The sequence below is a fragment of the Trichechus manatus genome, unplaced genomic scaffold (assembly GCF_000243295.1).
Source record: "Trichechus manatus latirostris isolate Lorelei unplaced genomic scaffold, TriManLat1.0 scaffold00008, whole genome shotgun sequence".
NCBI lineage: Eukaryota > Metazoa > Chordata > Mammalia > Sirenia > Trichechidae > Trichechus > Trichechus manatus.
In genome coordinates this window covers 18281209-18299283 of record NW_004443944.1, presented here as the reverse complement: position 1 = coordinate 18299283, position 18075 = coordinate 18281209, and the positions used below count along the sequence as shown (strand labels likewise).

Here is an 18075-nt window from a genome sequence, read left to right as displayed (position 1 = left end):
ACCTAAATATAAAATCTAAAATGCTAAAGATCATGGAAGAAACAATAGGGACAGTCTAGGAGCCCTAATACATGGCATAATCAGAATACAAAGCATTACTAAGAATGCACAAACATCAGAGGAGAAACTAGATAACTGGGAGCTCCTAAAAATCAAACACTTATGCTCATCAAAAGACTTCACTAAAGAGTAAAAAGATGACCTGTAGACTGGGAAAAAATTTTTGGCTAAGACATATCTGATTAGGGTCTGATCTCTAAAATCTACAAGATATTCAGGTGGCTAACAGACACATGAGGAAATGCTTACGATCACTAGCCATTAGAGAAATGCAAATCAAAACTACAATGAGAGTCCATCTCGCCCCAACAAGGCTAGCATTAATTCAAAAAACACAAAATAATAAATGTTGGAGAGGTTGTGGAAAGACTGGAACACTTGTTCACTACTGGGTGGAATGTAAAATGGTACAACCACTTTGGAAATTAATCTGGCACTTTCTTAAAAAGCTAGAAATAGAAGTATCATACCATCCAGCAATCCCACTTCTAGGAACATACCCTAGAGAAATAAGAGGTGCACACGCATGTTCATTGCAGCATTGTTCACAATAGCAAAAAGATGGAAAAAACATAGGTGTTCATCTACAGATGAATGGATAGACAAACTATGGTACACACACACAATGGAATACTACCCAATGATAAAGAACAATGGTCAATCTGTGAAACATCTCACAACGTGCATAAATCTGGAGGGCATTAGGCTGAGTGAAATAAGTCAATCACAAAAGGACAAATACTGTACAAGTCTACTATTATAAAAACTCAACAACAGGTTTATACACAGAAAGAAACAATCTTTGATGGTTACAAGGTAGAGGAGGAGTGGGGAGGGGAAAACACTAACTAGGCAGTAGATAAGTGGTAACTTTGGTGAAGGGTAAGACTATATACAATACTGGGGAAGTCAGCACAAGTTGACCAAGGCAAAGTCATAGAAGCTTCACAGACACATTCACACTCCCTGAGGGACCGAGTTACTGGGCTGAGGGCAGCAGACCATGGTCTCGAATGACATCTACCTCAATTGGCGTAACAGTTTATAAAGAAAATGTTCTATCTACATCCTACTTTGGTGAGTAGTGTCTGGGATCTTAAAAGCCTCCAAGTGGTCATCTAAGATACATCGACTGGTCCCATCCTGGCTGGAGCAAAGGAGAATGAAGAAAACCAAAGACACAAGGGAAAGATTAGTACAGAGGACAAATGGACCACAACTGCCACAACCTCCACCAGACTGAGCCCAGAACAACTAGGTGGTGCCTGGCTACCACCACCAAGCACTCTGAGAGGGATCACCATAGAGGGTCCCAGACAGGCAGGAGAAAAATGTAGAGCAAAATTCAAATTCACACCAAAAAAGACCAGACTTGCTGATCTGACTGAGACTGAAAAACCTCCAAGAATACGGCCCCTGGACATCCTTTTAACTCAGTACTGAAGTCACTCCCAAGGTTCACCCTTCAGCCAAAGATTAGACAGATCTGTAGGTCTATGGATAACATTGAGAAGAATGGAAAATTCAGAATACTTAATTGTGCTCGTGAGGAACCTGTACATAGACTAAGAGGCAGTCATTCAGAAGGAACAAGGGGATACTGCACGGTTTAAAATCAGGAAAAGAGTGTCAATGTTGTATTCTTTCACCATACCTATTCAGTCTGTGTGCTGAGTAAATAATTCGAGAAGCTGGACTGTTTGAAGAAGAACGGGATATCAGGATCGGAGGAAGACTTGTTAACAACCTGTGTTATGCAGATGACACAATCTTACTTGCTGAAAGTGAAGACAACTTGAAGCACTTACTGATGAAGACCAAAGACTACAGCCTTCAGTATGGGTTACAGTTCAACATAAAGAAAACAAAAGTCCTCACAACTGGACCAATAAGCAACATCATGATAAATGGAGAAAAGACTGAAGTTATCAAGGATTTCATTTTACTTGGATCCATAATCAAAACCGATAGAAGCAGCAGTCAAGAAATCAAAGGATGCATTGCATTGGGCAAATCTGTTGCAAAAGACCTCTTCAAAGTGTTAAAGAGGAAAGATGTCACCTTGTAGACTAAGGTGTGCCTAACCCAAGCCATGGTGTTTTCAATCACCTCACAAGCATGTGAAAGCTGGACAATGAATAAGGAAGACTGAAGAAGAATTGATGCCTTTGAATTGTGGTGTTGACGAAGAATATTGAATATACCATGGACTCCAGACGAATGAACAAATCTGTCTTGGAAGAAGTACAGCCAAAATGCTCATTAGAAGCAAGGATGATGAGACTTCATCTCACGTACTTTGGACACGTTATCAGGGGGGACCAGTCCCTGGAGAAGGACATCATGCTTGGTAAAGTAAAGGGTCAGCGAAAAAGAGGAAGGTGAAATGGATTGACACAGTGGCTGCAACAATGGGCTCAGACATGGCAATGATTGTGAGGATGGCGCAGGACCGTGCAGTGTTGTGTTCTGTTGTACATAGGGTCACTATGAGTTGGAATCGACTCACAGGCACCTAACAACAACAACATGGGGCAAACAATTACATACATGTGGAATGTGCTTCAGAGTTCAGTCATGTAGATGAGACTAAATGGGCACACTAGCCAAAAGCAAAAAATGGTTGAATGGAAACAGGGAACTCGGGGTGGAGAAAGGGAGAGTTGACACATCACAGGGTTGGCAAGCAATGTCACAAAACAATTTGTGTATTAATTGTTTAGTGAGAAACTAATTTGCTCTGTAAATTTTCACTAAACCACAATTTAAAAAATATGATATTTAAAGATACCATTTACAATATCATCAAAAATATAACTAAGATGTACAAGACCTGCATGAGAAATATCATAAACCTATCTTGGAAGATATTAATGAAGACTAAAATAAATGGAGAGCTATATACCAACGACAATATTGTAAGGGTGTCATTCTCCTCAAATTGACCTGTAGATTCAATACAATTCAAATCAAAATCAAAGAAAGGTCTTTTAAAGAATTCAACAAGCTGATTTTAAAGTTATATGAAAATGCAAACTCCTGGCCTTACCAGAAAGTATACTGTAGTGATTAAAAGCATGGACTCTGGAGCCAAGTTTAAATCTTACCTCCACTGTATAGTAGATGAGTGACTTTGTACATATGACTTAACCTCTGCCTCAGTTTCCTCATCTGTAAAATGATAATAATAACTGTACCTACCTCATGGAGCACACGTCTGTCAGTTTGTCATACTGTGGTGGCTTGTGTGTTGTGATGCTGGAAGCTATGCTACTGGTATTTCAAATACCATCAGGATCACCCATGGTGGATAGGTTTCAGCTGAGCTTCCAGACTAAGACAGACTAGGAAGAAGGACCTGGCAGTCTTTTTTTAAAAAAAATTAACCAGTGAAAACCTTATGAATAGCAGCGGAACATTGTTTGATATAGTGCCGGAAGATGAGCCCCCTCAGGTTGGAAGGTACTCAAAATACGACTGGAGAAGGCGAGAAAGAGGAAGACCCTCAACAAGACGGACTGACACAGTGGCTGTAACAATGGGCTCAAGCATAACACTTGTGAGGATGGCGCAGGACTGGGTAGTGTTTTGTTCTGTTGTACATAGGGTCACTATGAGCTGGAACCAACTCGACGGCACTTAACAACAACAACCTTGTGGAGTGGGTGTGATAATTAAATGATTTAGTGTGTGTGTATATATATATATATTGCTTAAAATTGTTCCTGGCATGAAGGAAGTACTATAGGGATTAGTTACTATCATTACTATTACTATTGTATTTATTGCGTTCTTTCTGGTGTGCCAGGATCAGTCTCTTCTCTACTGCAGAAGGAGAAAGAGGGGAAAGGAAGTCATCCCTCATTTATTCCTTGCTCTAATGATTCTACCCTCCATGGTTAAACATATGCAGTTGCTCTTATTCTTCAGTTTCTATGGTTTCTAGATCAACATGGAACTCACTATCAGGGGTCAATCAGCCTGGGACCTTCAGCTTCATGGCTGGGTACCCAAGCATTCACTGCTCAACTCATCACCTAGTAATACCCAGTCCTGGCCCTTGGAGGAGGTGGGCTCAAGTCCTTTCAAGTATCAAGCCCAAAATATAACATCAGTTGATATCAAGACTCTCCTATCTGCTGCTTGCTGCACCATGAAGCCTGCTAAGCTGGGATTTCTTCTAGGGCTCTTCATCATCTCCAGGCTGATTGTCCCATTAATGGGTGGTATTGGAAAACTTAGGAGGATATGCGAAAAGTTCAAAGGTATGAACCTGAGATAGAAAAGAAATCCAAAAACCAGTTTGAGAGAAGGGAGAAATTGCTAACAACATCTGCTATCCAGGTGGTCCAGGCAGGTCCACCCTTCCTGAAAATTCTCATAGATCTTCAGTCCCTTGACTCAGGGTTCTTGTGGGTGTTGGATGAGAAGAAGACAAACTATGGTACAAGTAAGTCCTTTCCAGATGGGGATCTCTTTTTAAGGAGGTCCAAAGAGGTGGAAGTATTTTAAATTAGGAGTTTTGTGACAAATTTCAAAACATCCAGGCCATTAAAAGTATGTATTGGAATGAGAGAGAGGGGGATGAAGACTGAGCAAGTTAAGGCATTTTCGATATCTGGGCACTGGGCATATGGCAACGCTTGAACATGTGATCCCTGTTTAGAGGAGCTCACAGCATCAGTGTGAAAAGGCAACAAGGCTTCTTCCCAGATAGTGTGTACAGGCTCAGTGCTTCCAGAGCATGGAAAGGTGGCACAGCCTATGCTGTGAGTTAGACACTCAAAATTCTGGCGCTGCAACTTAGAAGATATGTGCCCTTATACAAGTCACGCAACCACTTTCCTCAGTTTCCCCATGTGTAAAACGGTGATCAGAAAGTTACCTGCTTCAGAAGGTGGCTGTGAGTATGAAATAAGATAATGTATACAACTGTACTTAAATAGTTTTACCAGGAAGTAAATTCCAGACTGGCTGCTCAGGGTAGGTGTAGGGGGCAATAATCCCCACATTTGCCAATGCAACCACAATTATGGCTGTTTGGGACATTCACTCCCTGTCTCACCAATAAAAACAGAGGGCTTGCATCTGGGAAGGAGAAGGAGAAAAGATGGCAGGCTATGAGGGGCAAAGGGGCATCCCCTCCAGAGATAGCAGAGAGCCCTTGTGGTACAGATGGTGTAGTGAATGCATGAAAACCAGGGAGTTAGCAATCTGAATTCTGTGCCCTGTCCAAGCAGGAAAAGGAGAGGGAGATGAGGATATGGAGGAGAAGGAAGTGAGTGATCTTTAATAAAATGGAAGATGTGAAATTGGGGGAAACTTGCCACATTGCACAAGCTAGTGGTGGAACCTCCTCTTTCACTGCTCACTGCTTCTCCAAGACCAGAGCCCAGAATTGTTACATATGCTTGCATTATCTAAGGATGACTTTGCCAAGTGGCCCTAATTCCAAGGGAAAACCAGTTGGTTCTCTTGTGACCTTGAATATGGGAATGTTTTCAGGTTGAAATGATGAATTTGTAAGTACCCATAAAGATAAGCCCTCCTGCTGAGGCTGTGGGGACCATGGTCTCAGGGAACGTCTAGCTCAACTGGCATAACACAGTTTATAAAGATGATGTTCTACATTCTACCTTGGTGAGTAGAGTCTGGGGTCTTAAAAGTCTGTGAGCAGCCATCTAAGATACTCCACTTGTCTCACCCCTTCGGGAGCAAGGGAGAATGAAGAGAACAAGACACAAGGAAAAGATTAGTCCAAAGGACTAATGGACCACAGCTACCACAGTCTTCACCAGACCGAGTCCAGTATAGGCAGATGGTGCCTGGCTACCACCACAGACTGCTCTGACCGGGATCACAATAGAGGGTCCTGGACAGAGCTGGAAAAGGATGTAGAACAAGACTCTAACTCACAAAAAAAAGACCAGATTTACTGGCCTGACAGACTGGAGAAACCCCGAGAATATGACCCCCGGACACCGTTTTAGCTCAGTGGTGAAGTCACTCCCAAAGTTCACCGTTCAGCCAGGGATTGGACAGCCTCATAAAACAAAATGGAACTAATGAGGCACAGCAGTCCAGGGACAAGGACTAGAAGGCAGCAGGGGACAGGAAAGCTAGTGATAGGGAACCCAAGGTTGAGAAGGGATAGCGTTGACATGTTGTGGGGTTGTTAACCATTGTCATAGGGCAATAGGTGTACTATGTTTAATGAGAAACTATTTGTTCTGCAAACCTTCATCTAAGGTACAAAAAAAAGAAAAAAAGAATTATCTATGTGAGATCAAATTGACAACAGCAACTCAAAAGGTTTGATGGGAAGCCTAGGGGGCAGTGAGTTGAAGATAATGGTGATGGAATAACTTGGAAAATGACAGTGAGAATAACAGCACAACTGGAAGGATGTAGTCGATGTCACTGAATTGTACATGTAGAAACTTTTGAAATGGTGTAACTTTGGCTATGTATATTTTCACCAAAGAAAACGTCCTCGAAGGTTGAGAAGGGAGAGTGTTGACACGTCGTGGGGTTGTTAACCAATGTCATAAAACAATATGTGTACTAACTGTTTAATGAGAAACTATTTGTTCTGTAAACCTTCATCTTAAGTACAATTAAAAAAAAAAGATAGACCCTCCTGCTGAGTCCTTACCAACCCCCCTAAACCAATGACAATCTCTCATGCAGATCCCTGCAAAATGGATGTGAATCCTGGCAGCTGCTTTGAAATTCACTTTCGATATTTCTACAACAAAACCAGCAAGAGATGTGAAACTTTTCACTACTCTGGCTGTGATGGCAACCTTAACAACTACAAGCTCAAAATAGAATGTGAAGTAGCCTGTGTTGAAGAATACAAAATAAAGTAAGGAATCCAATCCTGTTCTGGGCCCTTGGGAGTTGGAAAAAGAGAGGTCCTGAGATCCCAGGATAGAAATAGATTAGGGGCTGTCCCTGGTTTGGGGTGCGAAGAGGGAGGATTGTCCTAATCAAAAGTGTTTAACAATTGGATTGGATCTCAGGATCATTTTGCTCATTTTGTGGTTAGGAAATCAAAAATCCAGAGAGATAATAATGGCTACTATTTACTGAACAATTACCATGTGCCATGCACTGCACTAAGCAATTTACATATGTTGATACAATTTAAAATTAAAATCACCCTAAGGTAGATATGTATCATTATTTTCATGTGACATATGAAGAAACCAAACCCAGCAGAAGTAAGAAACTGGCCCAAGATTTCTAACCAGATCTAATGGTCACCCAGAGCTTGACCATCTTACATGCACAAGGTCACCCAAACCCCATCCTTGAATTCCCAAACCTGTGAACTCTCCATAGAAACATGCTATTTCATACAACTAAGCTCCCAGCTCATATTTGATTACTTCCCAGTCCATGGAAGGTCTATGGAGCCTAACAGGGCTATGCTATGGCTGATTTCCAAGATAGTGAGATGAACAGTGGCCTTCGGAGTCAACTCAAAAGCAAAAATTTTGTTGTAGTTATTTTTATATCTCTAGTGAATCTTTGCAGTGCCTGGCACACAGTAGACAATGACTAAGTTTTGAGTGAAAGAATGAGAGATTAATCAATGGAACAGGAGGGACGTTGAAAGAGAAGGCATCTTCTGGGCTTCCCCTGAGATAAAAACGACCTGTATTAATCCAGGGAGAATTTCCAAAGCCTACAACATAAGTTTATTTTCCTACTTAAACAGAAAAACATGAGAAGATGTGGACTCTTGGAGCTACCTGATGCACCATCGGAAGGAAAGATGTAAGAAAATTCAGGCCAATTTTGTGACCTTTGTAATACTTGCATGATCCTTGAAAATTCCACCCATTTGCTATTTTCCTGACCCTGGTTTTGTCTCTTCTGAGGAGTAACTGTACGACCGTTGAAATGAAAGCACCTTTGTGGCAGCCCTCTCTTGTCTCTTGAATTTCTCTGCGTTTGCTTTATCCAAAGCTGAGACGTCAGCGCATCCCGTCCATTAACTGCCCCTTACTCCAGAGCCATTCCTCACACATGCACGCCATAGTTACTCTGGTTCAGGTTTGACTAGCCAAGTCTGTACAGGTTTATATTACCTCCCCTATCAGGTTCAGTTTGGTGAAACCAAATCTACACTCCCCTTTGGCCGTTAAATCAAACCCAGCTCTGAACCTTTCATTCACATGTAGTTTCCCTGCACACATAACAAAATTTTCTTTGTCATGTTTCCTGATTCATGTCCCCCAAGCCATGAACCTCATTTAGTTTAATTGACCTTCTAACCTGGTCGCTATTCATGAGTAGTTATTTGGACATTTTTTAGTACTTTAATTGTTGAGATTTCACTTGTGTTATGTCAGTCCTTCTGGAAAAGGAACTCTTAACTTCACCCCAGTGACTATGTTTCAGCTACCAACAGAACGATCATCCAAACGCTGGTTCCCAAGTCTTCTGAATATAATGCTACATGGTTCAGCATGGCCATGATCTGCCTGGCAGTAGGATATTTAGGTTGACCGTTTCACCTCTGAATTTTTTAAGGCAGCCCAGCTGAAACTACACTGAAGTAGAAACACCTGTTCAGCCTACCTGCCCTGTCCATCTAATAGACAAAGTCTAATCCCTCACCTATGAACCACATCCTGGACCAGTGGTGACTAGGGCCAATGTCAAAGACTATAAACCAGTGAGAACCTGTAACTAGACACGCAAATGTGATCTATGCTTAAGATTCGGAAAACCAATCTTTTAAATTGAGACATTTTTCTGTGAAAATTCTAGTAGTTTCAGGGTCAGACCCTCATCCAGACAGTTTCCTCTGAACAAGTGGAGCCCTAATAACCCAATTTATTCTGAAGTATTTCAACTTCAGTGAAGACCCTAGAATTACAGATTGTCCTATAGCTAAACCAGCTACAGTAACCATGCCATGGACCCAGAAATAATAAGGACCAGACTAATCCAATGGGTCCACATAAATGAGAGGGCAGTGGTGGTTCAATGGTAGAATTCTCGTTTTCCATGTGGGAGTCCCAGGTTCAATTCCCAGCCAACACACCTCAAGTAAAGCTACCACTCATCTGTCAGTGGAGGCTTGCATGTTGCTATGATGCTGAACAGGTTTCAGCAGAGCTTCCAGACTAAGACAGACAAGGAAGAAAGTCCTGGTGATCTAGTTATGAAAATCAGCCAGTGAAAGCCTCATGGATCACAACAGTCCAATCCCATTGTACATGAGGTCACCATGAATCAGTAGCCTACTCGACAGCAGCTAACAACAACGCATAAATGGAAGTTCTGAGATGTTCCCGTTGTCAGACGTGAAGCTGGGTGTCCAGGAAGACAGTCTTTCAGGGACAGGATGGTGTACTCCCATAAGTTGTTTGCTTCCTCCTCCAGCCACTTCCTGGAGAAGCCACAAAAGTAAAAAGAAGGTGTGGATATGAATAAATAAAGTCAAGACTAAGAATCCTCTGAGGAAAGAGAAGACAGTTGTATCCTGGTGAGAAAAGGAAATAGACATTAAGGACAGAGAACTGGGCACCAAAAGTGGGGGAATAAGTTGGGTGAGAGGTTTTGAGTTGTGCTATTCTCTACGAGTTGGAATCAACTCGAGGACACAACAACATTCTTTCCACCACAAGGATCTGGGTAGGTCATTGCTTGCTCCGCCAAAACAGTAACATCTAGTACCACAAGGGTGATTGAGATAACATAACCGGGGTTGCAGATCCTGGCTAGGATGAGAAGTGGATAAAAACAGGTGTAATTGGACTAACCCAACTTAGAGTTTCCTGTTTTCCCTTCCTCTTACACATACCAAGGTGGTGGTAGAGCGTAGGGTGTCAGAGCTCAAGCACAACAGATGACTAAAGCGAAAAGAGAAAATTTCCATAGAAAATACATCTAGGGCAGAAGCATGGATATGTTCCCCAGGAGGACAAGAATTGGAAAGGCAAGGGAATAATGTTACCACCAAGAGAAGCGCAAGTTAAGAGACATGGCTTTGCCCTTCTTCTCTACAACCTCCCCCACCCCATTCATCCATCAACATACCCAATAAAAGCAAAAACAGGTCAAATTCCCATAGACGAGTAAGATCACAAATAAAATTTACCACAACCATGACCACAAAGAAAAACAAGAAGCTGAATAACCAATATCCAGTGGATACTAAAAAACCAAACCCATTGTCATCGAGTTGGTTCCGACTCACAGTGACCCTATGGGACAGACTAGAACTGCCCCAAAGGGTTTCCAAGGAGCAGCTGGTGGATTCAAACTGCAGATCGTTTGGTTAGTAGCCGAACTCTTAACTACTGCTCCACCAGATATGGATATCTTAAAGCAGTAACATATTTTAACACAGAAAAAAACACAATAAAAAATATTGGATTTGGAAAATATAATTAAAAAAAAAACAAACCCATTGCTGTCAAGTCAATTCTGACTCATGGAGACCCCATGTGTTACAGAGTAGAACTGCTCCATAGGGTTTTCTTGGCTGTGATCTTTACGAAAGCAGATCACCAGGCCTTTCTTTCACAGCACCACTGGGTGGGTTTGAATGCCAACTTTTAGGTTAATACTTGAGTGTAAATCACTTGCATCACCCAGGGACCTTGGAAAATATAATAGACAACCTAAATAATTAATAACTAGGATGAATATTCTGGATATAGACAAAGTCTGAATTAACGATTAGGCCAAGGAGCTCCTGGAAGTATCAGAAAAAAGTAAAGAGTTTAAAACGTAAAAGTTAAGCTCTATGGCCTCTTCACTTCCTTTACAATTCAATCCTAAAGCCATCAGGTGGGGTAGTGTAAGGTAGACATCTACTCTAAGAGCATTGGAGGGCTGCGGTAGCCCAGAGCAAGGTTTTGGAGCCTGAATTGTCAGGTAAGAATGCTGTCGTCCTTGAAGCGCTACCAGGCACAGGGTGTCATAGTAGGTGAGGAGAGCACCCATGCAGATGGGAGGTCCAGTGTGGGGAGTCAGAGCCCCAGCACGATAAGCAAGGCAGCCCTGAGGTGGGGTAGCCAGGCATGATGTGTCAGAGCAGGGTGAGAAGGTCATCAATGCTTGGGACGGCCTGGCAGGATATCAGAGCCCAGAGTGAGGAGAATGTCCATATTTTGGGGAGGGGAACTTGGCAATACCCAGGGTGTTGGAGCTAGGTAGGGAGAGAGGAAGGCTTTCTCCCCAGGGTGCAGTGTGGCATGTGGTGTCAGAGCAGGTGAGGAAAGCATCTTGTGGGGAAGGTGGCGACAACAGCAATGAGAGATTGGTTACAGACCGAACAGATAAATGAATGGGAGTCAGAGTGAACCCTGTGCTGTCGGATTAACTGGAGTGATTGGCAGGAACTCATTGCATTTAATACATAGATATAAAAATACATTTAGATGCATACGTATATCATTATTGTACACATACATATAATCACTAAGCTATTGCCATCAGGTTGATTCTGACTCATAGTCCCTATAGGACAGAGTAGAACGGCCCCATAGGGTTTCCAAGGCTGTAAATCTTTACCGGATCAGATTACCACATCTTTCTTCCATGGAGCAGCTGGTGGGTTCTAACCGCCAAAGTTTCAGTTAGCAGCTGAGCACTTAACCAGGGCTCCTTATATAATCCTAGCTCTGTCCATTAAGAGGGCCTGGGAGCATCAATACTCCAATAGCAATTATCACTTTTAGCACCAAGATCTTGGCCTCTAAATGCCAGTCTCCACTAAAAGGAACCGTGGCTATTTGGAGAAATGACTGATCCCAGGGCTAGGGCAGGGAAAACACAAGATGAGCCTGGAACATCTTTTTGTACCAGAAAACAGGGAAGTGCTCAAAGAATGAAGATGACATGTTCAAAAGGACAGAAGAGCCAGCTTGAAGGGACCACCACTGGCCATCTCTGGGACAATTTGAAAATCAAAATAAATCATGATAATAATGGATTTTAACCTACTAAATAAAATGTTGTTGTTGTTATTGTGGTTGTTGTTGTTGAGTAGATTCCAACTCATGGCACCCCGTGTGTGCAGGGTAAAACTGCTCCATAGGGTTTTTAAGACAGTGACCTTTCAGAAGCAGATTGCCAGGCCTGTCTTCCGAGGTACCTCAGGGTAGGTTTGAACTGCCAACCTTGCGGCTAGTAGTCGAGCACTTAATCATTTGCTCCACCCAGGAACTTCACTGAATAAAATAGAAGCTTATAAATCCATACTGATGTGGGCTGCCCAAGTAAGAAGATAGATGGCATTTACAGAGAGACACATCCACTTGATTATTAAGAATATCTACTATACCAATAACCATCTGATGAACAGCTAAATGGAACATGAACAGTCTCACGTTGTGGATGCATTTATTCAACAAATTATTTTCGAGCAAAGACTATGTGCCATAATGAGTGTTCCATTCATGGTGCCTGTCTCTAAAACTTGTTCTCTCCAATTCTGTAATCTTACTTATTCCACTACTCTTACAATACAGGCAGGTCATTGCAACTGCCCACAAATCCATGAGCTAGGCTACCCTTGCTTCCATGTAAAGTAGAAAAGGATGGATATTTCCTCAAGTTCTGCCTACTGGGAAAATTTCCATTCCTCACTGTCCTTCGTGGCAATGGGACTATAAACATTGAAGTAACTCGTTTTCAGTTGGCCTTAGCACAGGACTTGTGCAAACCAGGCAACAATTTTTTCATCTTTACTCATCTGGTCTTCAGGAATTCCCAATGAAGGCATGAATGTGGAGCCCAAATTCCATGACAACACTGCACAACACAGTAAGAGTATGTTTCATGGGCTGGAAATGTAATTTACCTGCTCATAAAATCTACTAGGTCTTTGGAACCATGTCACATCTGGTATAAGATAGACTCCTTCCTCATTTTGATGGACCGCTGATGAGTTCACTGTGTACTTTTCTCAAGCATCTTTCCTTAAGGGGCCTTTGCAAGACAAAGCAAGGAGTTAATGAGCCTCCCTGTTTTCCGCGTCATAACATTTTCATCCTTGTCTTGTACCCCACACACAGCACTGGGATGGAACATCTCATCTTCTCTCTCTGGGACATGCAGTTTGAAATATTCACTCCCACGCTTGCAGATGGCTATATAAGCACCTCAAGAGCCCAATATTTAAGTAATAGTGTCACCAGGTAGCCCTTCTTCTTAATACACAGGGGCAGAACACAAGGTGGCCAGCACACTGGGACATATTTATCCCTCCACCATAGCCCAGGCCTCCTCCAATCAGCCTGCCACCACTCAGGGTTTCAACTCCTTTATATAACTTCATTATAAAAACTTTAAAAGGAGAAATCATGTCTCATTTAGTTCCCTCTAACAACACATGGCATTGGGCAAACCTGCTGCAAAAGACCTCTTTAAAGTGTTAAAAAGCAAAAATGTCACCTTGAGGACTAAGGTGCACCTGACCCAAGCCATGGTATTTTCAATTGTCTCATATGCTTGCAAAAGCTGGACAATGAATAAGGAAGTCTGAAGAAGAATTGATGCCTTTGAATTATGGAGTTGACAAAGAATATTAAATACACCATGGCCTGCCAAAAGAATGAACACACCTGTCTTAGAAGTACAGCCAGAATGCTCCTTAGAAGTGAGGATGGCAGGACTTTGTCTCACGTACTTTGGACATGTTATCAGGAAGGACTAGTCCCTGGAGGAGGACATCATGCTTGGTAAAGTAGAGGGTCAGCGAAAAAGAGGAAGACCATCGGCGAGATGGATTGACACAGTGACTACAACAATGGTCTCAAACATAGCAATGATTGTGAGGATGGCACAGGACTGTGCAGTATTTCATTTTGTTGTACATAGGGTCACTATGATTTGGAACTGACTCGATGGCGCCTGACAACAACAGAATATAAAGCAGCTCTGGTGGCACAATGATTAAATGTTTGGCTACTAACCGTAAGGTTGGTGGTTCGAACCCACCCAGAGGCTCCCCAGGAGAAAAGACCTGGCAGTCTGCTCCTGTAAAGATGATAGCCTAGAAAGCTCCATGGGGCAGTTCAATTCTGTCACTTGAGGTCTCTATAAGTCAGAATTGACTCAATGGCACACAAAAACAATAACACATGACCTAGCGCAGCAGAGAAATGAGTAATTGTATCCTGATTACATTACTATGCAGGGCAAGATCATAATTAACATGCAAGCAAGATCGTAATTAACACAATAGAACTCAGATATGCAAACATACAACTTTATTTAATTTCTATAACTTAACCCAGTTTTGTTCTCAAACCTTCAGTCATCCTAGATATCTATCACGCTATGGCAAATTTAAGTTGATTCAGGTATTTTGCATACAAATTTAAATATTATTGTATTAGCCCTATTCAAACTTAGTCACTTATGAGTAAACACAGTCACTCAGAGTTTCTTCTCCTTTCTCTCCCTTGATCCCCACGTGTGCTCTGTGTCTTTTGCAAGCCTCAATAGTATCTTGATATCAGGGAAAATGCATTTCCTCCTCTCTGGCTTCCAGGTCTTCATGCATTGACAACGTCCTTGCTGTGTTCCCTGGGGCATAGTCTGGCCCTGTAGTCACTGAGCACTCTGCACTGGTCGCCACTGAGGTGTGCTTGATTCCACCTGGTCTTTTGAGAATTCTAATGAAATCAGTGCTATAAACCTGCCACTCCCTCCGGTCACAAGATCCTCACCATCTGGGGCCTTTCTGTACCAGCATCAACCTCTTCCACTGCAAGAATCCCCTAAGGAATTCTGCAGGCCCTTAGGTCCCAGAAACTCATGGCGTGAGTGTATAGGAACCCACAAGGCTGCCTGCAGACCCACATGTCTGACATCTCAATAATTGCTATTACTCCAGGCCCACATAAGATACAACACCGCACCTAGAGAGGCGCTTTTAAAAAGGACCTTAGTTTGTTCAGGAGACATAGAGGGAAGTAGGACACAAGCCTTGATATACCCAAATTCCCCTAAACCTTTCTGGGAGTTTCTACCACACAGCCTCCAGCGGAGTAGCCCGAGGCCTCTCATCTGCACCCTTGCCCTCCTTCCTCTCTTTCCACTTCCTGCCAGCTGATTGAACTTCTATCTCTTTTCCAAGTTAAGGGGAAACTTCTCTGTAATCTACTCTGTAAATGGCCCCCCAAATCTGGCTTATGGCGATGCACAAATCTCTTTTGATGTTTTGTTCCTATGTTATTTTCCTGATTTCTTCCATTGTTTTGTCTGTCTTTATCCTGAATATTAGAGCTCTGAATTCCCTATCAGGTAGTTCCAGTGCCTTTCCTTCTAACAGAAGGTCATCTGGTGTTTTATTTTGGTTGCTTTCTGGAGCCATTCTCTCTTGTTTTTTGTGTTTTTTTTTTTTTTTTTTTAATATGTTTTGATATTGTCTGCTGTCTCCAGGACATTCACAAATTATTTTCTTTGTTTATTGATTGTATATTTGATTGTTTCTCCTGCTTTTTAGTTTTATTTGTTTGTCTGGACAGATGGGCTGGGTGTGTTTTGTTGCTTGCTTGCTTGTGCCTGTGGGCATGATACTTCTCACTACCTTGTCCAGGTGGGCAGGGCCAGTCACTCAGCTATGGTGTAGAAGGGTGGGTCCAGCAAGGGTGGAGGGGTGGGCGTGGGTATTTTGCCACATGAACTGGGGCCAAACTGACAAAAAAAAAAAAACAGAAAACAGGATAAGAAGCAAATAACCCAAATAAGAAATGAAATGGGGGATATTACAATAGACAAACTGAAATAAAAAAAGATCATAGCAGAGTACTATGAAAAACTATATTCCAACAAATTTGAAAACCTAGAGAAAATGGACAAATTTCTAGAAACGCACTACCTACCCGAACTAACACAAACTGAAGTTGAAAATCTGAACGGACCCATAACAAGAGAAGAGATTGAAAAGGTAATTTTTTAAAAACTCCCAACAAAAAAAAGTCCTGGCCCAGATGGCTTCAGTGGAGAATTCTACCAAACATTCAGAGAACAGCCTACACCAGTACTACTCAAACTATTTCAGAACATAGAAATGGAAGGGATACTTCTCAACTCATTCTATAAAGCCAGCATAACCCTGATGCTAAAACCAGGCAAAGACACCACAAAAAAAAGAAAATTACAGACCAATATCTCTCATGAATATAGAATCAAAAATTCTCAACAAAATTCTAGCCAATAGAATTCAGCAATGTATCAAAAAAAAATAATAACCACAACCAAGTGGGATTCATACCAGGTATGCAAGGATCGTTCAACATTAGAAAACCAATATAATCCACCACATAAATAAAACAAAATAAAAGAATCACCTGATCATCTCAGTTGACACAGAAAAGGCCTTTGACAAAGTCCAACACCCATTCCTAATAAAAACTCTCAATAAAATAGGAATGGAAGGGAAACTCCTCAACATAATAAAGGGCATCTATACAAAATCAACAGTCAACATCACTCCTAATGGAGAGAGGCTGAAAACATTCCCCCTGAGAACAGGAACAAGACAAGGATGCCCTTTATCACCACTCCTATTTAACATTGTGCTGGAAGTCCTAGCTAGAGCAATAAGACAAGAAAAAGAAATAAAGAGCATGCAAATTGGTAAGGAAGAAGTAAAACTGTTCCTATTTACAGATGATATACTATACATAGAAAGCCCAAAAGACTTCACGAGAAAACTACTGGAACTTATAGAAAGATTCAGCAGAGTAGCAGGATATGAGATAAACATACAAAAATCAGTTGGGTTCCTATACACCAATAAAGAGAATGACGAAAGGAAATCAGGAAAACAATACCATTTATAATAGCTCCTAAAAAAAAATAAAATACTTAGAAATAAATCTAACCAAGAATGTAAAAGACCTATACAAAGAAAACTACAAAACACTACTGCAAGAAACCAAAAGAGACCTACATAAATGGAAAAACATACCATGCTCATAGATAGGTAGCCTCAACATCATGAAAATGTCAATTCTACCTAAAGCATTCTACAAATAGAATGCAATCCCAATCCACATACCAACAGCATTCTTTAATGAGATGGAAAAACTAATCATTAACTGTATATGGAAAGGGAAGAGGCACTGGATAAGCAAAGGACTATTGAAGAAGAAGAATAAAGTAGGAGGACTTGCACTACCTGACCTCAGAACCTACTATACAGCTACAATAGTCAAAACAGCCTGGTCCTGGCACAGTGACAGACACATTGACCAGTGGAACAGAATTAAGAACCCAGATGTAAATCCATCCACCTACAGTCACCTGATCTTAGACAAAGGCCCAAAGTCCATCAAATGGGGGAAAAAAATACAGTCTTTTTAACAACTGGTGCTGGCAAAACTGGATGTCCATCTTCAAAACAATGAAACAGGACCCATATCTCACGTCATACACAAAACCTAATTCAAAATGGATCAAAGACCTAAATATAAAACCAAAAATTATAAAGATCATAAAAGAAAAAATAGGATCAACAGTAGAGGTCCTAATACACAGCATTAACAGGATACAAACCATAACTAACAATACACACACTCCAGAAGATAAGCTAGATAACTGGGATCTTCTAAAAATTAAACACTTATGCTCATCAAACGACTTCACCAAAAGAGTAAAAAGAGAACCTACAGACTCGGAAAAATATTTTGGCCTTGACAAATCTGACAAAGGTCTAATCTCTAAAATCTATAGGAAAATCCAACACCTCTACAACAAAAAGGCAAATAATCCAATTAAAAAATGGCCAAAGATATGAACAGACATTTCACCAAAGAAGACATTCAGGCAGCCAACAGACACATGAGGAAATGCTATTAGAGAAATGTTAATCAAAACTGCAATGAGATACCATCTCATACCAACATTACTGGCACAAATTAAAAAAAAAACAGAAAATAATAAACATTGGAGAGGTTGGAGAGAGATTGAAACTCTTATGCATGCTGGTGGGAATGCAAAATGGTGCAACTATTTTGGAAAACGATATGG

At 41.4% G+C, this 18075-nt stretch overlaps 1 protein-coding gene across 1 annotated transcript; it reads left to right on the top strand.

Annotated features, from left to right (window-relative positions):
- The first annotated feature begins 4213 nt into the window (after positions 1-4213).
- On the top strand, positions 4214-7023 carry SPINT4 (serine peptidase inhibitor, Kunitz type 4). The gene is made up of 2 exons (XM_023741797.1): positions 4214-4325; positions 6751-7023. The coding sequence occupies exons 1-2, from the start codon at positions 4214-4216 to the stop codon at positions 6930-6932; spliced, it is 294 nt and encodes a 97-aa protein (XP_023597565.1). The 3' UTR covers positions 6933-7023.
- Positions 7024-18075: the final 11052 nt, after the last annotated feature.